Here is a 25,076-nt window from a genome sequence, read left to right on the forward strand (position 1 = left end):
ATCTGTCGTCGTAACGTCGAAAAAGTCATGGACGACAGTTAATCGTGTTATATAACTTCATATAAATATACAAGCCACGACACTTTAAACTGCACGACGGTCTGTCGTCACGACATAATAGGAACGCGCCCTTAGATAAATAAGCGAAAGCAATAGGCTTTTCGAACTTTACATGTAGGTATGTTTAGCATTAATATTAGATACATAGATAGATAGAATACGTTTATTGACTTACCACAAGCACACACCATAATATGAAACAACAAATAGCTAAAGAAAGAAAGAAGACAAAAAAAACTCAAAACATACAAAATAACAACAAGGTATGAAATCAAATAAATATATACAATAAACGACATATATCCACAATTAATTAAAAAGCAAGTTGTGAGTGCTGCAGCAACCCAAACAGGCCATAGCTCAGTGCAGGTGTTGCCCAAAAGCAACGCACTGATTTTCACCTATCGCCTAGTGGGTAACGCGAAGTGGTGCATCACAGCAAAAAGCAATGTGTAAGTAATGTGTTTTCAAATATTACTTACTTACTTACATGATATTTTTACTGTGTTTTTTGTTATTTCTTCCTCCTGTTTTTAGGTATTCGGCCGAATATTCAGTAGCAGTAGAGCTCCTCTTTGAAGAGTTTGTCCAGGGCATTTTTTTTTTTTAAAACAATAAATAAATAAATAATAAATAACGCACACACTCAACATAGCCCCGCACTAGGGAAACCCTGTGTCGCGGGTGCCATGGACACACATATAGACAACCACAAATTACACCCAAACTCACGAGAGAAATAAATGTAGGCCATACAAATATTTCTCCCGGCCCGGGAATCGAACCTGGGACCGCTGCGTGGCAGTCCGGCATGGTAACCGTTCGGCCACGGAGGCAGTTTTTTTTTAACTATTACTGCCACCTTACCTATTTTTGCTGTCAAGCAGTAATGTCAGCATCACTGTGTTCAGGTTTTGAAGGGTAAAGGTGCTGGTGAAATCACGGACACATGGGACTTGTCAACTTATGTCTCAGACTCATCTTTGCAGTTTAAAGCTCTGAGTGGCACTGTAACTGTTATGGACAGGCGTGTAGCTTACCAGGCGTGACTTGTTCGTCCCGTCACTTGATGTTATTAAAAAAATGAATCATTATTCAGCCGAATACCGAATAGTAGCCATTCGGCTACTACGTTCGGCAACATCATCACTCATTATATTAATGAAGGTAGGCTCGTGGACAATCAATTTGGATAGGAATACTGGGTATAAGTATAAGCGTGGCCACTTCGAAAAGTGTCATTGTAGAATAGTGGAGAGAGTTTCCTTTGCAGCTACTAAGGTAATGTACTGTCGTTAAGTAACATGTCACGTCAATTCATCATTCTGGCCCGAAGCAGTTTGAGATAGCAGGTGTTATAGCGAAGTTTTCCTTTGACCTAGAAACAAAATTAAATAACCCATTCGAAAGTGAATCAGTGGACGACACAGTAGGCAGCCATTTTCCCAATTAAGATATCATCATGATTATCATTAACCCATTTATACGTCCCACTGCCAGGCACTGATCTCGTCTCGGGCGAGGGTTTAGGTCATAGTCCATTGCAAATATAAACATTAAGCTACTTATAGGAAATGAAACTATTTTTCCGGATTTAAATCGCGTATATTTGTTTTTTCAAACAAACCGACGTTTCGGGCCCTTTACAGGTCCCATGGTCACGGTTGACTGACACGGTTAACATAATGTTAATTAATAACTATTGTAACTATAGTGAAAAAATAGGGTGGTTTGCATCAATATTAGACATAATAAGCTACTTATTTTTATTAAGATATCACATCTGTCCAAAATACAAATTTCGGACATCCAATATAAAATGAGACTGCAAATAACAAAACAATTACTAAAAACAAGTAATCAAAATTAATGAGAAGGAAGTACAAGGTATATGTATGTACATGACAATAACGTGAATTTTAAAATTGTATTGTCTTTGCGCTGGGATGTGAAATAATAACTTGTAATCACTGGTTGTCTTTAAATGTTTTGTCATTTCCTGTTGCTTCTATTGTGGGCGTTACGGTTTTCACGTGGCTGTTGTATCATTTCAAATTTTTATTGAATTGATATTCAATTATTTTTTGTGAAATTACTCCACTAGTTTGTATTAATATAAAGATCGGACACTCAGAAAAAATTCCTTCGATCCAGCCGGATTCGAACCGACGTCCTCTAGCTTACCGTGCCAGACGCTATACCAACTAAGCCACGCAACGAACCAGCGGACCTCACGAATTTTTCTATGTGCTTGCGTCGTGTCTTTGTATTTGGTTTTTCAACGACTTTTTAGTCGTAGCGCCATCTATGAGAAATCTATGAAAGATTTACTAGGTAAGTAAAGACTAGTGTTGTGTCATTTTCCAGTCCTTGGCACAATATCTGGGCTCGGCAAAATAAGTTTTCTTTTCTTATCCATCTTTTTATCAGCCACCATCTCGTTCTTCACACCTTAACACGTCACTGTCTATTACACGGAAGAGAAAACAATGGAAGGGCCGTAAGCCTCGAGTACTATCAGAATCGCTCGCTGTCGCCAAAACTCACACTATCATAATATTAAACACTAAGAATTCTTTTTTTTATAATAACTAGTGACGGGACGACTAAGTCGTGCGCCTGATGGTAAGCTACTCGCCTGTCCATAAGTTTTACTCCTTGTGAAAGGGTTCGTCGTACTGCCACCTTACCTGTTTCTGTCGCCAAGCAGTAGCGTCAGCATTACTGCGTTGCGGTTTTACAGGATAAGGGTGCTGGTGAAATTACAGGCACATGGGACTTGTCCACTTACGACTCAGGGAGACGGGCGCAGTGGCGGTGGCCCTCAGGTCTTTGTGATCTAAAGCTCTAAGTGGCACTGCAATTGTTATGGACAGGTGTACCACGACTTGCTCGTTCCGTTACTTGATATCATGAAAAAAATTAGGTACTCGGGTACCTATTGCTATGTACATGTGTCACATTACATGATAGCACCATGTTTATAGCTTCATTGTGACCATGACCTGACATGATATGTGGCATGCGCAAACGCATGCGCTGTTTAAGATTGTGACAAATTGACGTGGACAGACGGATAGACAGATTATTATATGTGTGGTTAGAGCAGAAATTGTCACGGATCCATAGAGAGCGTAATTGAATAATGGCGGTGTAAAAATACGCTATAACTAGTGCAATGTATTAGGTATTTTTATGTCGTAGCTTTAGGTATATTACAAATACAAACGTGGGTCTAAAATAGACCCTTGTGGCACTCCATTGCAACAATGGAGTGCCACAAGGCCGGGAAGTAAGGGATTGCTGGGCCAAGTATTAACACGAGTCAAGCAATCCCCGTTCCCGCCGAGGCTTATATAATGCTTTTCTCAAACAATCTGAAGAAATAATAAAAGACTAAAGAGAGGAAGAAAAATAGAAAAAGTAAAAAAATATTAATTAAATATCAAAAGTGAAATTTTATGTTTTTGCAGGCACTTTAACAGTAGTCTGTTGAACTTCTGATAGCGTGGTTCATTTGGTTCTCCAGTACATGAAAATTTCATAAGTTATGATATACCTTACTTTGCTCATAGCCGCCAAACATTTTTGCATGGTTAATATTGGCTCTTGCTAATTTAAGACTATACTATCCATTGCTGTATTTTCGTTATCGCTCTTGTCACTAGAACTCATTTTCACTACGAAAATACAAAAAAGACGAAAACACACTAAATAACACCAAATCACTTTTGAGTGTTCAATCTTTGTATTAATAATTATAAGAAACTAGTGGAGTAATTTCACAAAAAAGAATTGAATATCAATTCAATAAAAAATTAATTAATACAGTGAATAGCGACATCTCTCGCCAGGACTGGTAGCTGTAAAGGTACTAACTGGGTGATAAATCTGTAATAGATTTCTCATAGATGGCGCTACGACTAAAAAGTCGTTGAAAAACCAAATACAAAGACACGACGCAAGCACATAGAAAAATTCGTGAGTTCGTTCCGTTGCGTAGTTGGTATAGCATCTGGCACGGTATGCAAGAAGACGTCGGTTCGAATCCGACCGGATCGAAGGAATTTTTTTTTTAATATTTTTATTTAACTTTATATGGTAATTAAATATAAAAACACCTTGATCCCTAGACACCTTTGATGTGTGTTGTTTCGAATTCTTATTTGAAACATAAATGTCACTATTTCGTATACTTACTTTTTTTCCACTAAATCTATTAGATGATGCATAGAATACTTATTTCAGAACAATGTACAGATGTCGAGGTACTTTGAACAAGTTATGTATACGTTTGAATAGGGCGCGCCTCACTTATACGAAAATTGAATAAACTAATTTCAAAACAAATACCGTTCATTTAATGTGCACTAATTTCATTTCTTATAATTTACCTTCATATGATTCTTGTTTGATAAAACAATCACATTTTATTTTTATTTTTTTATATAAAGCTCATATTATATAGCAACCTTTTCATATATTGTCAATTTATATAATAATTTAAATAATTTAAATTACTCTTTTCAAATATAATAAATTTAAACCCGACTCACCATGGTACTTGTCAGTTCGATATTAGGAGCGTAACTTAAAAGCCATAGGTGCCGAGGAGGGAGAGTTGTTTACCTTAATATAATTTACAACGCTGAATTTTCATTTCGACAAAATTATTATTGTTAGACACTCGATTCCCTGGTGGTTTAAATAAAACAAACGTACTTAACATAAGCCAAATCTAGGTTGCGGCTCCCATTCAGTAGGTTAGGTTAGGTTAGAACATGAAAGAGCAGCCGAGCCGAGCAAGCGTGCCGCGGCAGCGGCCGGCGAGTGGCGTAACGAAAAGTGGAAAACGTAAACGAATTTGTTTACGTTTCCGAACGTGTTTTCAGGCCAAATTATAATTAATATAATATTAGTATTAGGGATATCGTTTTTCGGAAATAATCCTATTTCTAGACAAAAGGGAAAAGAAGGCCAAAGAAAAGATAGATGGATTGTGTGAAAGATAACATGGATAAGAAAGGTGTGAGTATAAAAATGACGGCTGATAGGGGAGAATGGAAGAAAAAAACATGTTGTGCCGACCCCACCTAGCGTGGGATAAGGACATGAAGAAGAAGAATTTCTAGATGAAAGGAAATTATGTAAAATGACGTTATATGAACTGTGGTTCATAACTGAAGATCGTTATTAAAAATGAAGTTATAGAATGTAAGTTTATATTAAAAGTTCGTTATATGTAATGAATTACTATATTAAATGAGTTTATAGGAAGTAAAATTACGCCAATTGAGTGTTACGTGAATAATATTTTTAAGACCATTGACTTGCAAATAAATGGACGACGGGTCTAATACAAAAACCACGAAAAAAATGTCCCAAGCCAACCTATTTAAACGTAGTGACATGTAAAGGAATATGAAAAAGCTAAAACGTTGAATTTAAATTGCAATGTCATCGCAGTACTGTCTAATTTTGCTTGCTTCGCTGTCAGTCGAACAAACGAAGACTAGAGCGTGAATGACGCTCTGTATACGATTTTAACGCCCTATAAGTTCGGACACTTTTTAGCGCGGACCCGACGTCCATATAATGTAAGTCAATGTTTAAGACACTTTACACACCCGTTTGAATAAGTAACCGTAAGCCTATATCTGAAATAAATAAAACACACACATCAAAAGCGTATAGGGATCAAGACGTTTTTGCTAATTACCGAAAATTGGGTTTTTAATGAATTTGCTTCACAACAACGGCTTATAAAATTGATCAAAATCTCTATCTCGGTGTAATTTTAACATTAATTTATTTTAAATTAATTTATAAAAAAACCTGATTTTGAACTTTGTATTTTTACACATTAATTAGCAACTCTATTGCTTCTGTCTCTATAAAAAAAATAGGAAAGGCGTATTATATTATTAAATGCTAAATTATGATAAATACGTAAAACAATTATTACCAGGCATGTTTATGAAAAACCCACGTATTAATACATTAACCACTCCTGTTATGAACTTACTTGAGACGTAATGAAAGCAAGTCGGAATTATTGGGAGCCAACAGCCACGTCCAATTACAATACAACAATGGCAGATAACGGAGCCGTTGTAAACATTAAACCGGCTGGCTGTTTAACAATATTTTGGCGAAATTGTGTTTTGTGGCTTTCAGGAATATGCGTGAACGCAGATAAACAGATAACTTATAATATTAAGGCGAAATGGTGTAGTTGTAGGTTGCGTAGGCTCTGAAGCGCGTCGTGGAGAAATTCATTGCACGACATTCAGATATTTGCCTTTTAGAAAAAATATAAATGTATAATCTCTTACTGTAAAATCAGTTCATAGCTTCTGACTAATTTAGTACGGAACGCGTGGGAGGAAATTTCGTTGAAATATCTCTAATAACTATCGAATGAAACTGGTTTCTCCGTTGTTGAACGTGGTAAAAAAGATTTTTTTTGTTTTTGTGTTAGTCAATCGCGTTTCGGGCCCCACACTTCACTACCGGTGTCTTCCCTTTTCATTATCAACATAAAAAACCGATTTTCCGTGAGAAAATAATATTTTGAACTTAAATTAATTTTTGACTTTATGGAGACCACTGTCAAAAATAACTAGTTGATTTTTAACCGAATTCCAAGAAGAAGGAGGTTGTAATTTGACTGTATTTTTTTGGACGTGTATTACGCAATTACACTGACATTTGTAAATCGTTTCCATGTTTTTTTTTGTTAAAAATGGGGTGAGTACCTCAGTAGTGGTCCCATTTCAAGAAAATATCCCACCTCTAAGGATGGCAAATAAGAGGATGCACCCGGTTTGTTGGATTCCACTTGCACCCACTTTCCGTTAACTGATTCAGTTATAATAAAAAAGTGATTATTCCTCGTATTATTATTAACTCTTCAACTGTCCCCGTGGCCGAACGGTTACCATGCCGGACTGCGACGCAGAGTCTCGGGTTCGATTGCCAGGCCGGGAGAAATATTTACATGCCCTACATTTATTTCTCTCTTGAGTTTGGGTGTTATTTGTGGTTGTCTACGCCTGTGTCGATGGCACCCGCTATACAGGGTTTCCCTAGTGCGGGGCTAGGAGTGTGTGCGCGTTATCTATTTTCATGAAAATTACTAGCTTTTTGTGACGCTAGTGCAAGAACTGCCTCCGTGAACGAACGTTTACCATGCTCTCTCGTGAGTTTGGGTGTGATTTGTAGTTGTCTATGTGTGTGTCCATGGCACCCGCGACACAGGGTTTTGATAGTGCGGGGCTATGTTGAGTATGTGCGTTATTATTGTTATTATTGTATTATAATTTTAATGAATTTAACTTATTTCTTACTTATCTCTGAGATACACTCTGCGACCCTGATCGTAAATTGCTCTTGCGGCACGTTTTTACAAGACAAAGATAAAAAATGCCTAATTTTTTTATGAATCTACTAGTCGGACATACGATGTTAAGAATAATACTTCCTCGTACCGTATTAATCTATTGGCGGCTGTTACCATTCTCCATCAGGTTAACCGTCAGACTACCTAATGCTTTGTGTATTATTTAAAAAAATGCCACATTATGCTATACTTTGGGTCACCCATATGCAGTTGACGATCACAGCAACGATACTGGTCTTCATATCTTCGTTATATACACTCTAAGCAATCATTTCGGATGGAAAAACCCCGTATTAGTACCGGATGATTCATTTAAAACCGTCTTAGAACAAATATGTTCTGTAGTGCCTCCTACCTACTACGACACAGACAACACGTAAATCACAGTTAAGTTAAACGCAACCAAAGACGTGCTGCGCGTGCACAGTGCTAGGATTAAGCAAACAAACGCCACTAGTGACACCACGCCAGTGACTGAACAGCAATACTAATGAGAAAGTTATGTGATGAACTTGGGTTGTATTCATTCACGAAGTTATATTTCTCTTAACAAAACTTGAATATGACAGTTAAATCAATTGTTAATCCCTGAACTATAGCAGATTTTTTGAATTTTTTCTGCTTCCGTCAAAGTAAAAAAATAACTAGTTCTTCCTTCCTTTTAATCGTCTGTATATATTTCCACAGTAATGGTGCATTCAAGATGCCTGCGGCGTCGCGGCAGTTGCGGCTGCTGCTCTGGAAGGACTACCTTATCAGGAAACGGAAAATTGTAAGTTTTAGTCTAGTGACCTTTTTGATCCCTCAAATAAGTAGAATGTACACACATCAAAAGTGTCTAGGGATCAAGCACGTTCGATCAGGTTTTTTAATTATTTTTTTTAACACCGATTTTATTTGGTCAACTTTATAATTTGAATTTGAAAATGAAATTGACAAAAAAATCCATCGGTGTTACAACAAAAATAATTAAAAAACGTGATTTTCAGTAATTAGCAAAAACGTGCTTGATCTTTAGACTCTTTTGATATGCAATGAAAAGTATCGATTTTTTAACTACTCAATTGGACGTACTTCAACAAAAAGGTTCCAATGCACATCCAGTTACTTTCGAGATATGGCAGTTTGATGTTTAAAAACTTATAATGTCATGTAACTCCTCCTCCTCCTTAGTTTTTTGTTGCTGACTTCAGGAACCTTTGGTACATATATGTCTCATTTTTTGATAATTTTGTGAATTGGATCTTTTTGCTTAACTACGTCAAATTTCTTATCGGTGTCGCAGAAAACACGATTAGATATTATAACCTAGATGGAATATCTAAAGTTAGGCTCTAAATCCAGGTTGTGATAATTTCTTAAACCAACCTTGAGCTTGGTCAAGTTTTTATAAAAATGTTAGTTTTGAACTTTTTCCAGGTTTAGGCGATCTAGTGTCGTTTCACTTATTTCTATAATTCTCTCGGTGATCTTCATCGAAATCATCAACCTTTACTTGTCGAATCTGCACTTCATCAGGCTATAGACAAACACAGTTACAAGGTAAGTCGATAGTCACGTCGACGACGGACTCATGGCCACGACCAAAATGTTTATCTTTAAAGATTTAGTATTTACCTACTCTTAGCTGAAGGTTCTCAGCCTTACTATCAATATCAAAATATGATATAAAATATAAAGAACATCGATTTTTATTAAATTGGAAAACGGTGTCTGTTTTTCCACTTGTTTAATTTTGTTGGTTGTTTTATTGAAAGGTATAATATGTTTCTACGTTACTCAGTGATAGTTTTTGATGGGTGGACACAGGATATTCTTCACTTGCATAATATAATATGCAGTAACATTGCTTGTTATGACCTTTTTGGACGCCGCCTGCTTTGTGTAGCTGGCCAGCTGACTGACTGACAGAGAGACTGTCTTTTTAACCGACTTCAGAACAAGGAGAAGGTTCTCAATTCGGCTGTTATTTTTTATGTGTATATGTTTAGCGATTGCCTCGGCATTTGGGAACCGATTTTGATGTTTCCTTTTTTGTTGGAAAGAGGGTACCTCAGTAGTCGTCCCATTTCAATTTGAAGAAAGTGGAACATTTTCTTTCTATAAAGGTGTATTTCCACCGGTGAAACGAGACGAGGCGAGCCGATTCTTAAAACTTGTATGACAAAATATAAATTCTCCCCTAGCGCATCTTTGGTGGAAATGATCGGGATTGACAAGGATAGGCGAGATGAGATTTGAAATATTTGATAATGTAACATTGAACCGTATTGCTCCCTACGAGTATTAACTCTGCAACGGAAACACGATTTACGATGTCTCGTACGATATCGTCGACACGAGATTGTGGGATAGAGTCGCGTGCATTAAAATGTAAACGTTCACACATTTTCGAAATTATGTAAATATTAGATGTTTCAAAAAATGTACCTTGTGCTGTTTTGAAAAATATGTAATCATTTTCGTAAATATTTATACAATGCGTGTTATATATTTATAATTGCATTAAAATGTACACGATTAGGATTGTGATTTTATCATAATTATGTAACCACTTTCAAAACATTGCATCATTTTCCAAAATATATATATACAATATAGTTGCAATGTAATGTAAATATACCAACGCCAGTTGTAAACTTTTTTATGTGTATTTTGCTAGTTCGTAATATGTGCCCTGGGATAAAAGATTATATAAAAAAGTTACATCGAGTTCTTAGGTTTTCGCGACATAGGAAATGAAACTATTATTCCGGATTTAAATCGCGTATATTTGTTTTTTCAAACAAACAAAAATAAAAAAATCAGTTTGTTAAAAAAAACAAATACACGCTATTTAAATCCGAAAAATAGTTTCATTTCCTATAAAAAAAGTTATTTTCGAAAAAGTTCTTTTTATTTATTATATATTTTATCTTCGTACAAACAGCTTATATTACAACATGATTATTTCTTCTTACAGTATCTTCATCTGAATCTTCTTCCGTTAACATATTTAATAATAAGAATTTGCGAATGATAATATAATAATAAGAATGATATAAGAATAGACGAATTGAACAACACTGTGTCACCACCATCTATAACCCTAGCGCGAGCTCGCGCGGGCTCGCGAAGGCAATTTTTGGTGAAAATAGGTCGGCGAAATTTCAATTCTCGCCTCGCCTCGTCTCGTCTCGCCTCGCCAGTGGAAAACCACTTTAAGGGTGGCAAACCAGGGGATGAATGACTTTTGAGGTCGGTTTTTTTAGTACTATGTACTGAGATTATTATTTGTTTTTTGTTTGATTCTGGTTTTTGTATCGACGACGAAATAAGATGTAATAAAGAAACCCGTTGGTCTTTTCTTCCTTTTCAATGCTCCTGTGCCCTAGACTGGGAACTCCACACATTTTCTAAGGGTTGTATACCTTCTTCGACGTGTTTCATCTCGACGTTTAGCCGTCGGTGAAAGGGATTGCTACTAAATATTCACAATGTAGGTAACTTAGAAAATATAGTAAATGCTTCCTCTCAATTGGCCATTATTGCAATTAAGGCAATTATTGTGAGCGGTTTGGTCAGAATTGTAATCGTCGTTTTTTATCTAAAAGAAAGTCGATCTAATTGTGAATTTCTGAGTCAATTTGCCTTAAGGGTCAAGTTACACTGAAAGAGCAGCAGCCGGGGTAGCACATTTTTAATCTTATCTTCTAAAGAAAAAAGTTTAAATTGATTTGAAATAATATAACGTACAGTGCTGCACCGCGAGCAGCCGCAGACTTACTTTTTGCTCTTTCAGTGTGACTTAACCCTCATGGCCATTCAGTCCGCCGGTCATCCATGGAAGCTGGATGTCATAGTCTGCCTTGAACGTTTATAAAAATAATACATACTTTTATACCCTTTAACTTAAATGTGCCAAACCTGTAATGATTTACTAATATCGGAATCTGGAGGGCTCCTTATTATTCTCGACTATAGGGATACAGATTTCAGTCTACTAAGATCACGGAAGAAAGAAAAGTTATGTGGTCTGTGACTAAGATCCTCAATTATTATAGTCTCCTCGTCATTAATGTTAAGATTTATATTTAAAAAATGAAATAAAAAGATTTATTTCTACACTTAACCCAATTATGGTTTAAGTGTTTTATAACAATAAACTAACAATTAAAACAAAAAAAAACAGTAGGTAATAGGGACAAAATGGACGAGTCTCAGCTTTGCCGATTTTCAATCTTCACGCATCAGAAAGTTGAAAAAATCGACATTTTTGTTTGTTTAGAATTGCTAGGGGATTAAGCACAGACCACATAAATACTTTCTTCCCTGGTATTAAGGATCGATTGCTACTCTATTTCTTTACAGACAGGAGCCATTGTTTACATATTTTTTACCGGAGGCAGCATCGGCAGGTCAGTCCAGCACTTCTCGCTGCGAATCTGTCCTTGAATAGAGTTAAGCGAAGAATAACTAATAAACGTAGAAGCGGATTTTACATATCCGTTGGTATTTAGATACACCCACTATTATTAAGTCTGTAATCTTTTTTTTCTCTCTTCTGGCATGTTTACACTTTCCATAATATTGCTGTATTATTTGTCTTGTTTTCTTCTTGCGTTAATTGTTTTTCAGATATACCTGTATGTACAACTGAATGTAAACTGTATTAACTTAATAATAATGTAATGACTTAATTTTTTATTGACATTGTGTTTGTTCGCAGATTACTCTCACGGGCATAATTTGGGCGACAGCCATTCTAATATGTTTATACATCGTAAGGGTCAATGTAGACAATTTGGATTTCCCATCATGTAAGAATATGTATACATGTTTTTATAATTCCTGCAATAACTTTACGCATTTCTCATTTAGTTAAGATTACATTCGGTGCGTTGCTTTCTGGAAATGTTTTACAAGCTCCTTATGCCGTGTACAACGCAAACCTGGTTTCCATATCAAATGATCGAGAGAATCGCGAAAAGCTAAGAATTCTATAAAATAATGTCTACTATTCGGATATAGAAGACCATGAAATATGCCCATATTGATACTCTGCCATAGCCCGTGTTGATAGAAATTCACCAAAATTAACAAATGCACACAATAAAAATTTTATAAAACGTGTGATAAATTCAGGAACAACGCAACACATATAGCACAAACGGAAAAAAAGACTTGGCATTGCTTTTTTTTTGAATGACAATGACATTGGAGACATTGTCTTTCATGTAGGAAGAGGCAGGTCATTCCATATTGTGTATGAAACGTATTCAACTGATCACCTGCATGACAACATCATTAATCGTCCGCTTACATTTTTACAGGTCAGTTTCCTGCACGCGCACTACCTAGTGCTGGCATGTTAAACTTCATTCAGTCGTTCGTTTGCAGTATTAATAACAAGTGCGATCCGCTCGATGAGTACGATGAGATACCTACCTTTGAAGAAGCTAAGTGAGTATAGGTATTTCTTTGAATAAATACATTCTCTTATATCTTTGTGTCAAAGTAGTGTTCCAAAGTCGCCATCCGTAAATTAAAAACTCGTCCAAACCAGTTTAATGAGCCCTTAGCACTATAATTCTTCTGTAAGTAGTTGAAGACTTGGATAGCCTGCAGACTGTCCTAATTATAGCGTCACATCAAGGTTACCCTATTATGGTTATGTCATAGGACTTAAATAGTATAACTTACGGGACTTTTAAACTTCATGTCCCGCTGTACCCAAAATAATTAAAAATGTCCCGCTTTGACATAACACGGCACACGTGATATATAAATTTGAAAATCGTTCCAATAGTTACATTCATATTTAAGAAGTAAACCTGTATTTTAAAGCGAATCTGTTCATCCGAAAATAGATACAAGATTAATTAATTAATTAATTAATTTTATTAAATACACACAAAATTAGTTTTTTTTATATTCCAATATTAAAATTTTTTAGCACCTTTTTCATTTTTTTTTAATCATAAACATTTCGTAACTACCATAAACAAGTGTAATGTTTTTAAAACAATAATGAATTAACAGGCGTCCTGCCTTGAAGAAAAAAAAATATTGACCACGTTAAGTATAACACACTTGAATTCGATCTGACGGATAAGTGGAAGTTAAATAATAATTGTATCTTTATTATTAAAAAAAACCTCAAAAGGTCGCGGAATTATATCTATTTGTGAAGTTTTATTGTCATCGATTACCGGAAAGTGCGCGAAACGGATTCACATCCTAATTTGCCACCCTTAAAGGTGAAATATTTTCTTCAAATTTAAATAGGAACCACACTGAGGTATCCTCTTTCCAATAAAAAAGGAATCATCAAAATCAGTTGACAAATGCCGGTGTAATCGCGTAATATACACACACACAAAAATGCTGTCGAATTCAGAACATCCTCCTTTTTTGAAGTCGTTTAATAAATATTCAGTTTATGGCTGAGAAGAGATTTAAACGGCTGTAAATATTCATTTAACTGCCTCAGTGGCCGGATGGTTACCATGCTGATCTGTCGCGCAGAGTAATGTAACTACTTCCTAGAACGTCGCAAATTCGTATGAGTAAAACGGGAAGAATGTCTTTTTAATTTAATTTAAGTGAGATAAACTGTGGTTAACTTCTTATAGAGCGGACAGGGAGCGAAATTGAGAATATTGTCTGATTTCAATTTTTTTTATCTTTATTATTTTATTATTATTCTTCAATAAATGTAAATTGGTCGTACGTAGTCATAATATCTATGTACGTAGTCGTACTTATATCATTTTAAAAATTAATTTATCAAAAGTTATTGGAATAATTTCAACAGATAGAATTATTAAAATTCGATGTTAATCGTGACGGCGGTGTTATTAAAATTTGGTTATGTTATAAAAACAATGAGTCAATAAGGCCAGGCCGAAAATCAGTACAGAAGCCAGAAGGACTGAGCCTCTTCCCTCCACGCACTCTTGTTATTATTATGTGTGGTAAATAAATGGTTTAAATGGGAGTTAAAAACGTATAAAAATACACGGCTAGTCGCGAGAAACGGGATAACTGTTTAGCTAGATCAAATTGTTTAGATATGTACTATTAGATAACGGTTTTTAAAAATGTTATGATACACCTAAGGACATTGTCTAAAGAATGTGCTAATTTGTTACACGATGTGATGTTCTATATCCGATCATATAAAATCCTGAAAACAGGCTAAAACTACAGTCCAAAACGAATTATATATGAACAAAATATCTAACTTTATATTTCTCTTGAAGTAACTACAAAGAACCTGCAAAATTTTGGTTTTCTACTGAAGCCCTGTAGTTATTAAATTGACATTTGTCTCAAAATTTCAAAATTGACCAGCGTTTTAACGACATCCACCATCAGCTACCATCAGGCGCTTCTCGTTGACGGATTTGTCTCGAATTTTCCGCCTGTGTTTATTTTATTCGCATTAATTGACAGGGCGCGGGTTGCGAGAGGCAAGCCGCGGTCCCCCACACCTCATATCCTAAAATGTAGGCTCGCATTGAAATACGTCGCCTTAATCTTTACCCTCTACTCCCTGCAATATTGTAATGGTACACTTGTAAACGTAATTTGTTTTCAGACTAACTCAGCTGCAAAGAAAATTCTCGTCACTAATCTACAATGAGACAGTTCTCGACGTCGCTACGACTGTACCCAGCGCCCTCAAGCTCGTATCCAAATTGGCTGACGTCGTCGACGAGCCTACTTTCATAGAATTTAGTAGTAAGTGTCGTGTAATATCCTCTCTTTAGAGACGGTCAACGCCCAATCAATATGTGTTGTTCTTTTGTTTTGTCGATGCTTCATTTTCAATAACGTGTGACCACCTTGTCTGCGTACACATAAAAAAAGGGTTTTGTTCCAATAAAACCTCACCCTCGTTGTGCAACACATAATGAAAAGGGTACAACATTTAAATAATTACAGTTCTCTGTTCTTAAGTCCTGAACCCACTCCATTGAGCAGCATCTTAGCCTCTCATGCCAATATCTGTTAACAACATCAATGTTATTATTTTTTACTTGTAAGTTAGATCGCTCTGGACCTCATTCCGTTTACATTCCATAACTAGTTAACATCTTCCATAATCCTACATTCACTACAATTTGAACTATCAGCTTTTCCCGTCATAAATACAAACTTACTCAACGGAATATGATGGTGTCTTTATTTTGTGCTCTACAAACCAGGTCGGAGGAATAGCGGCTGGATAGTTTTATACCATATCCTTTTCGTCAAGGTTCCTTCATCAAAATATTGATCAAAGATCGTTGCAATTCTGTTTAACTTTACGATGGCATAAGGTTCAACTTGAGAATTGCATGTCTGTGTACCAAGGAATCGTTTAGCAAGTTTGCTAAGCGCAGCAAATCATAAACATACCCAGCTGCGTATCCTCTGCATTTATAGAAAACTTTCCTATTAGGTGAAAATTATGATTTGATTAGGAATGACCACAAATCAAACTTTTATTGCCAGGCAAAAAAAAATTAAGATTCTAATCTATTTTTAATTACTCTCCATAGAAAATGGCCTTCAAGTACAAGACTTGTTTAGCAACCCATCAAAAACCAAACGATATGTGTATACGCAGTTAGAGCTGAGTCCAGAAGTCGCACAGGATCTCATGACGTCAAAGCTTAACATGCAAGGGGTACGTTACATCCTGACACATAGAGTCAATTTCATTCATTTAATAAGTCAATTGTATTTACAATTACAATTACTAATTACTATTCAATATAGAGTACCTATCAATTTCATTAATTTATTATAACAATTGTATTTGTAATTAGAATTACTAATTACTGTTCAATATAGAGTAAGTAACAGAGCCATCCAGACAATGTCGATTAATCAAACTTTGTTCTGGGGTAAATCAAGACCAACAAAAATATAGAAATATAAAATTCAAAGGGTTTGCAATATACGAGTATTTCATGTAAAATTATATTATATTCACTCATATACGGATACTCAATTACAGTTGTTTAATGGCAACACTAATAACTGTGCCGTAATGGTAACGAGTTTAATAAAAATGGAAAACAAGGCAAATTTGGAATTATTTACAAATAAAATATGCTCACTGAATGACAAGCATATACAGAAGATCATCATGGATCTGATGCAGGAGATTAATTTCAGCAAATATATTAAAATGGTAAGTTCTATGTTATTATAATGTGTATATCAATTCTATAAGGTGAACGACTTTTAAACTTGAGGAGTTGGTAGTATGGTAACAAAAATAGTGTTTGAAATTTAAAACATAACCTTCAAATTAACAAAGTACTATCATATCATTTTCAAAGAAAGATTCAAAATTATAATTTAATGTGCAATAAAAAACAAAATTTGCATTAAATTATAGATAGGCAGCATGTACTACAAACTATCCGGTGATGATCGAGTGAAAGACCTGGGTGATACAATGACTGCCGTACTGAGAATGACCAAAGTCCAAAGCTTTCTCCCGGCAGAGGTCGTCGCGTTACTGCGGGGTACTGAAGTTGATTTCAGCTACTTTGATTTGAAACTGTAAGTAAAAAGGGTTTTCAAAACCTTTAAATGTTTGAATACAGAAATGAGTCTATTTATTGCTCTTAGAAATCTTAAGTTTATAGTTTGAAACAAAAGAGAGCTAAAAATATAAGTTGGAAGTTGAACCTTTAAACCGTTGAAACCGATTCCCGGTATGTTGTATAAATCGGCGTACAATAAAACACTTTATTAACACTCTATTATAAAAACGCATCTAAACAAAATTAATATTTCAGAGTAACAAAACTAATGGATATATTGAAACCAACATTTAGTGACACGAAATCGTACCAACAAATCAAAGATTTCTCCGACACGACAATCTTGGGATTAGATTTCTTAAGCAAACTTGTATTGACACAAAGTGAAATAAATTCAGCCTCAGAGAATAGAGAAGACAAAGAGTTATCAAATGGAAAAGGAAGTAAATTAAATACGAAAGATTTGCATAAAGCTATTGAGGTTTTACCCGAAGTAGTCGATGACTCCTCAATTGATGTTTTCAATTTGTAAGTATTGTGTTCTTTAGCTACCTTCATTATCAATTATGTGTAGTTAAATAATAATAATACGGTCAATGGTAATAAATTTGCATTAAATCCAGAGGTGCAATATTAATTCAAATATTAACTTTTTTTCTAGATTGGCGCAAGTTACAAAACTAATACATAAAAACCTAAACAGCAGAGTCCAACACGACGTACTATTGTATTCAACTTTATTAGCTAAATTAATCGAGGGTGCGAACCACGTAATTAACATCAATATGCATATAGAAGAGCGGGTCTACGAGGTCTCCCTGAGAAACCCCGAAGGTGTTAAAGTTTTAACAGAGCTTCCGAATCATATTATCGCCAAAGGATTTGATGGCTTCGTCAGCGCAGAAAGGGCTCAGGTGCGATTGTTTTCTAATCTTATACCTAAACTTCTGTATTGAAATTTTTGTTCTAGCTACAATATCAAAGGCATTTTATAGTTCACTAACACTTGAAATGACATAACAAACAATAAGTATATAAGTAAATAGGCAAATCAAAAGGGCCCGTGACTGTCAGTGACTATGTGAATACATAACCCTCGCTATTAATCTAGCCATCACGAAATAGAACACAACCAAAAAAATATTATGTATTGGCACAAATAATTAACATGATTAATAATGAACGAAACGAAACGAAAGAACAAACATTTAACATAATTAGTCATTGACCAGCGACCACTAGAGTATTTTTGTCCTGTTTTATGCCAAATGCCATCGAAAACATGCATTGGTTTCATTAAAATTTTGCCTGTATTTAGTACTTAATACAACGAAATTTTACAGATTGTAACAGCCAAGATTGACAAACCGAAGCAAGTATTTTGCAATGTAAACGCGTTACAAGGGTTCTTTATAATATCTAAAGAAGAAGCTAATTCAATAAAGAAAAGTGTTTGCACTGACTCTTGGAATAATTATGTTTCTGATTTAATCAGAACTTTTGGCGTCTTTGATGTAAAAGACAAGGTAAGAATTCACACTGACATATGTATTACATAATTTTAAATAATTCAATTTTACTTAATTCTAAAAAATGGTTTTAGATAAACGAAATGGCATCTCTTCTCATACAAGAAACCTTAGGAAAAAGTACAGCAGATCAACTATACACCATCGACTACGATTTTCAAGTGCTGAAGAGCTTTACGCAGACATTACGCAAAGTTACCACAGAGAAAATACCTCAGATGAATTGGAATAAACTGCTCAACCTTAATGAAGATTCCGAATTCATGAAGATTGTCAGAAGTAAAGCAGCTTTGGGAAGACAGATATTGTAAGTGAATTTCACTTAGGATTTCTTTGTAATCCTCGAAGGAAGTATTTTTTATTGGCAATTATATTCATCAATTTTATTTTTTATATTGTTTCCAGAGTGGTAGTCCATGGAGCATTAGCAAAGGAAGTAATAGATCAAAATCCTATACTCTCGTACAAAATAAATCCATTTCTAAGAGACGCCACAATTCTGGTAAAGGCTTTAAATGACCAGCTCAATACAACTTCTGAAAGTCTACTGAAAACGGTGCGAGAACTTTATCCGTCAATACTGGAAACGACACTAAGAACATCTATTGATGAAGAGAAGGTGGATATCTAACAGTTTAGTTGTCTTAACTGTGTTTAATTCGGAATCTTATGTAACACTTAGGCTGCAAACTGAACGACGACAGCGATGCAGGATCCACTCGAATGACTCGGACCTACTCGTAATGTGGAAATGCGTGCGCAGTCGGACATCGACATCCAATCAAAGTGGACTCGGACGCGGTTTTATTGTTACGAGTATGCTCGGATCATTTTATGAAAACAATATGGCGCCAACTAAAACAAGTGGATTGAATGTAACTCTATGAGGTTTTCATCGTGTTACAATCTTCCTCTTTCACTTGTCGAATAAAAATATTTGAAGCTCTCAGTTGATCACATCTTCAGAATCCATTTTCTGGTCCAAATTTTCTCTCTTGATTTCATTTTTCCCTTCGATGATTTTGACTTCAGCCAATAACATATCTGCTACAACTCATATACCTCAGCAACAGATCAGTCGTCATCATTTTGATTACGCAAGCAGATAAATGCTATTGAGACGCTGATGAACTCGTAAGGGGTAAACCAAAATCCGAGTAGACTCCTATACAATCGGCCTGGAAACTCGGGTTAAGTTTGCATAATAGTAATACGCTGTTCTCGACGGCAGCGGCGCGGGCGGCGGAATACGAGAGTCGCGCTCCAGTCGAGCGGTGAATGCGCGTTTGCATATTCATAGTATCGTCTTGTTGCTTACCCACACCTACTTTTCGATCAATCAAATTTAGAGATGTCGTTGCACTTTCAGAAAGACCACCAATATGGAAGAGCACGCATATCGACCATTGAAATAGAAGGATTTTTTGGTAATTCGTTGATAATTCGAATTACATAAATTAAAAAGTATTCCTTTACAATAACAACTACATATACTTACTTACATGTTATATTGATTACTCAAAGCTAATAAGATCTTTAATATTTAGAGCAGTAAACTCAGTATCATTAAAATAAATCTTTCTTAACATGTGATAAAGGTAACCTCATTTCTTCCAGACCTACAAAGCTCTATTGACTCATAGTGAAGACATCATGTGTAATGGCGTCGACAACGCAGCGTTATATTTGAACTTGCCTGATAATGTCGATACCGAAGCTTTAGTATCTTCATTATGCGATTTAAGCCGAAATATTGAAAGTGGTTTGAAAAGTGACTCTGTTATAGGAAAAGCTGTAAGTACAGACTTATTACCTACTATTCTTGCATTATTTTTAGTATGCGTTAAAAGACTTGACATAATAAAGAAACAGAGTGTCAGGTCAGGTCTTCCTAATTCTATTCATTTTGAAAATAGCTAACGATCTACTATCATGAACAGTAATGGAAATGCGTTCCAACGTCTGATCGCATGAACAGTTAAGGAGTGAGTATAGAAACCGGAACTGAAGGATGGAAAAGATAACTGGGACCTAACGAAAGAACGAGATGGCTTACCCTGGAACCTGATAAAGCTTAAAAGCTTTATAATACAAACTATACTATAAATCTAAACTATAATACATATTGTGTTTTTCAGGTAGACTCAATACGTAAATCAGAACAAACTGCTTATGAAAGCGTGAAATGGACGAAATTGATCTCCGGCATTAAAAATCTTTATGTGACAGTTCAGAGAGATTATCCGTATTTGTTTGAATACGGCAGCTACGGTATGGATGAGAATCAATTGATGGAAGTGGACAAGCTTCTAAATAATGCTAAGAAATTATGGTTTGATAGAAGAAATATAAGCCGGAGTATACGGCTCGGGTAAGTTCACAATTGTTACATAAAATAGCGCTATAAAAACGGTGATAATAACTCGTAATTGCAAATCATTGTTGGAAAATGTGATAGCTAGCTAGCCAGTAGCCACGTTAAGGCAACAGATGCTGATTGCAGACCAATCGGATCGAGGGAATTTTTCTTTGTATTTGTTCGATTTTTGTATCAATAGTAATTACAACCTAGTGGATATTTTTACAAATAACAGTTTTTTTATTAGAAAAATTCGGCCTCAAAAGTTGTTGGAATTACATGAATTTGCCATATTTTAAAGAAAACAAAGTCGAATTGAGAAACTCCTCCTTTTTTGAAGTCGGTTAAAAATAGTTCTCTATCATAGTAGTAAAAACATATTCACAAATATTGCATTTAACATAGCGACATCTCTGTCAGTTTTCTGGCAACTGTAAAGTACCTAACTGTAAAAGAAACTTACAAGTTTTCGTAGGTGGCGTTACGGCAAAAATGTTGTTTAAACCTTAACAAAGATCCGCATTGTGAGTGGGTTGGTAAGAGCGGTAGCCGCGTTGAGGCTACAGACGCTGATTCGATTCCAGGCCAATCGACGGAATTCGTCATCACGTTAGGTCTATTTATACCAATAATAGCAGTAACAAGTGAAGTATTTTTATAAAAGATAAACGAATTTCATGGTAGTAAAGTAGTGACAATGACATCATGATATTCAATAAAATAAAATGTGGTAGTTTCTAATTATCGATATCATGAATTATGGTTTTTCAGGATAAATTTGAGCTTTAGATTGCTGGATTTGGTAGACCGCGAAATCTGGAACGTGACAAACGAAGGCTGGCTGAAGATGAAGTACAGTCTATACGCTTTAAGAGGCCCTATGGAGATTTTCCACGACTTAACTGAAGTTGTCGCTGGTAAGTGCAAACCATGGACCATTAACCAAAGAGGACTGCTAATCTCTATAGTACAGATTGTAACTCTGAAAAAGGTCCAAAATCCGTCTTATATCTAGATGATGCTGAACAATAGCCTGAAAGTTGTTTAATTATGTTAATGACAGTGGATATCATTTATTATAATTGATCTGTAATATAACTAAATAAATAAGTCAGTTATTTTCTCTTGTAATATAATTCAAATATTAATCACGAGCTAACATTATTCTGAACTTTGACAAATATGCATGTCAATAGATGGCATCACAATCACATACTTATTTATAAATTAACTCTTCCTAATATGGATAGATGGCGTTAATCCTAAACAAAATAAAAGAATAGCCGGTACTGTACATCAAAAATCTGTGCAATAAGCGCCATCTAGTTGATTTGTTTGTTATCACTAGAAATTGAAGTAGCTTTGATAAATTGCAATAGCTATTTGGTACTGTAGCGACATCTGGTGTACCAATAGGTACTAAATAACATGTCCATGGTGATCCATGGTGTAAATTGTCTTTGCCTAAATATCTGGATATAATTAAAACATGTTTATTAAAAAATCAACCTCAAAAGTTCGCTTATCGACTTTTTTTATTGGAATCACATCTATTTGCCAAGTTTTATTGGAATCGATTAAAGGAAAGTGCGCGAAACCGGATTCATCCCTTAGTTTGAACACCCTTAGAGTTGGTAATATTTTCTTCTTTAAATGAGACCAGCAGCTTGATTTTGATTGCCTCTCCCGATTGGAAACTGCGTCTTTTCCGAGTCTAACTAGCCAATCGGAAAGTTTTCACATTAGCAATAGTTGATTTAACTCACAAATTAGAAAGAGATATATATAGGAATCAGGTTCATCTTCTCGCTCAGAAACCCATCTGATTTCGAGACTACCCGATCGGACGATTCCGGTTTGAATCAAAATCAGGACGCAATACGGAGGTAACCTCTTTGTAACAAAAAAAAAACAATAATTGAAATCCGTTCTAAAAATAACTACCGGAGTAATCCTGCAACATACACACAAAAAAATACATTCGAATTGAGAAGGCCCTCCTTTTTTGAAGTCGGTTACAAAAATGTCGCACCCTTGGTGTAATAAGGTCATATCTGCAAATTGACAACTTTTATGGTTTATGACTTTCATGTGATAAAAGCATTTTTTAAATATGAACCATTGACTTACAATTATATGGACGTCGGGTCCGCGCTAAAAAGTGTCCGAACTTACAGGGCGTTAAAATCGTATACAGAGCGTCATTCACGCTCTAGCCTTCGTTTGTTCGACTGACAGCGAAGCAAGCAAAATTAGATAGTACTGCGATGACATTACAATTTAAATTCAACGTTTTAGCTTTGTCATATTCATTGACATGTCACTACGTTTAAATAGGTTGACTTGGGACATTTTTTTCGTGGTTTTTGTATTAGACCCGTCGTCCATTTACTTGTAAGTCAATGATATGAACGCATATATCTATAATGCAGCTTTTGTTACCTGATGGTCATATCAGAAACGAACGTCCAGTATTCAACTTCAAAAAGTTATCTAAACTTATTTTATTTCAGCAACATTCCGAAATGAGACCACCTCGTCAAACCTGCCACCTGTCATCGTCTCGGCACTTGAGGTCATCATTCCCAGCCTACCGCAACTAATTGTTGATATGGTGGATATCGTTATTGCTGGCGAAACTCAGGTACAAACAGCCAACTAAATCGATATCGCATCGCATAATTATTGCTTAAATGTGACAGACACTCATACCAGGTGTTAAACTTGCGATTTTCCAGTACTTTGAGTACCAGAATAATAAAATTATCTGAAATATCCAAACCAGAATCGACCTTGGTGCGGATCATAATAACGTAACCATACATCCCGCTTTTAAACTTGTGTTAATGTTATTGCAAAAATGACGTTTCACCTGTTCTATTTAGTACATATTTAAAAATAATAGCTTGATACAGTGATATTAAATTTTGCAGCTAGAACCAATAATCGAATTGCTAAACGCCAATCCGCCTTGGCCTTGCTCGACTAGTCTGTCGGAGCTGCTGCAGCTGTCAGATTCCTCGGCAAATGCAGTTCGAAGTCTGGAGACCCTTATGTGCACTGGAGAAGATATGCATGAGCAATGGAAGGAGTACTTAGTGGAACGGAACGTTACTGTATTCGTAAGTAGTTTCTAACCAGTGGACTTAGAAGGTTGGGAGAATTTCGTTTGACATAGGTCGTCTGTCTGCAAAAATGTAGAAACATTCGAACAAACGCGACTCGAAACAATAAACAAAAAACCGGGATCGCCAGGGCTCTGCACTGACGGAACAGTCAATGGCCCCCTTTACAGTCACTCTAACGCGCGTGATCAGGAGCGTACAGAATTGCGCGCAGAAAAGCCTGCACGCGCAAACCTGTGCGATTACTTATTTAAATTTTTTTAAGCTAAAGTTCTTTCGTAAGCGATTGCTCGTGTTCGTTTTTGTTACAACGTAAATCAAGCGCAGGACAGGCTGCGTGAAACTGTGAAACTGATAGAGTGTCTGTATAAAGCCTGATATTGGATTCGGATTCGACGCACTATATTCGTTTTGATGATCTATTCGTAAGGAAAAGCATTTAATTAATCGAGATTGGTCGTCATTCGAATTTTCAATCGTGATAGTGGATGGTCGGTACCCCCGGCTGGAAAACGGTGTTAAGTACTACGTCAATGGTTACTGTGGGTAATACTTTAGAAAGTGACGTTGTTTTGCAATCCTGAGTATGACTTTAACCGCTCTCCTGTCGACTTTGTAAATAAAATTGTGCCGAAACTCTAGCTGTTCCACTAACTCTAATTTATAATGTCTCACTAAGCACTGGTATCTTCCCAAGTGAATGGAAAAAGGCAAAAGTAGTACCAATCCACAAATCTGGGTATGATGAACTAGTTGAAAATTATAGACCAATTTAAATTCTGTCGGCGTTCGCTAAGCTTTTGGAAGCACTCGTTTGTTCAAGCATTCAAAATTCCTTTAAAAAATATCTGTCTGATCACCAACTTGGTTTTACTAAAGATCGATCAACGTCCACTAACTTGGCGACATTTGTGGAGGCAGCTATTGGTGCTTTAGACTCGAATGTGTAGGTTGACGTCATTTATACCTATTTGAGCAGGGCTTTTGATAAAGTTTCGGACAGGGTTCTTGTCGAAAAGTTAGCAATGTATGGGTTTGGTGGTTCTATGTTGCAATGGCTTGTATCTTACCTGA

General features: G+C 35.7%; 2 protein-coding genes across 2 annotated transcripts in view; both read left to right on the top strand.

Moving 5' to 3' along the window:
* The first annotated feature begins 8,165 nt into the window (after positions 1-8,165).
* LOC113227652 (retinal-specific ATP-binding cassette transporter-like) lies at positions 8,166-18,829 on the top strand. Its single transcript, XM_026460614.1, has 11 exons — positions 8,166-8,234; positions 12,171-12,261; positions 12,775-12,904; positions 15,045-15,187; positions 15,991-16,118; positions 16,452-16,628; positions 16,839-17,005; positions 17,245-17,517; positions 17,651-17,903; positions 18,333-18,515; positions 18,593-18,829. Exons 1-11 carry the CDS (start codon positions 8,166-8,168, stop codon positions 18,827-18,829), a joined length of 1,851 nt encoding a protein of 616 aa, XP_026316399.1.
* Positions 18,830-20,466: 1,637 nt separating this feature from the next.
* The window catches only part of LOC113227653 (ATP-binding cassette sub-family A member 2-like), an 83,331-nt gene continuing 78,721 nt past the window's right edge, over positions 20,467-25,076 (top strand). Inside the window, exons 1-5 of the mRNA XM_026460615.1 lie at positions 20,467-20,478; positions 20,657-20,889; positions 21,649-21,794; positions 23,391-23,521; positions 23,811-23,999. Of these exons, the coding sequence (XP_026316400.1) occupies positions 20,467-20,478; positions 20,657-20,889; positions 21,649-21,794; positions 23,391-23,521; positions 23,811-23,999 (711 nt within the window). The remainder of the gene's footprint in view (positions 20,479-20,656; positions 20,890-21,648; positions 21,795-23,390; positions 23,522-23,810; positions 24,000-25,076) is intronic.

Source organism: Hyposmocoma kahamanoa, unplaced genomic scaffold (assembly GCF_003589595.1).
Source record: "Hyposmocoma kahamanoa isolate Upper Pololo Valley unplaced genomic scaffold, ASM358959v1 212, whole genome shotgun sequence".
Taxonomy (NCBI): Eukaryota; Metazoa; Arthropoda; class Insecta; order Lepidoptera; family Cosmopterigidae; genus Hyposmocoma; species Hyposmocoma kahamanoa.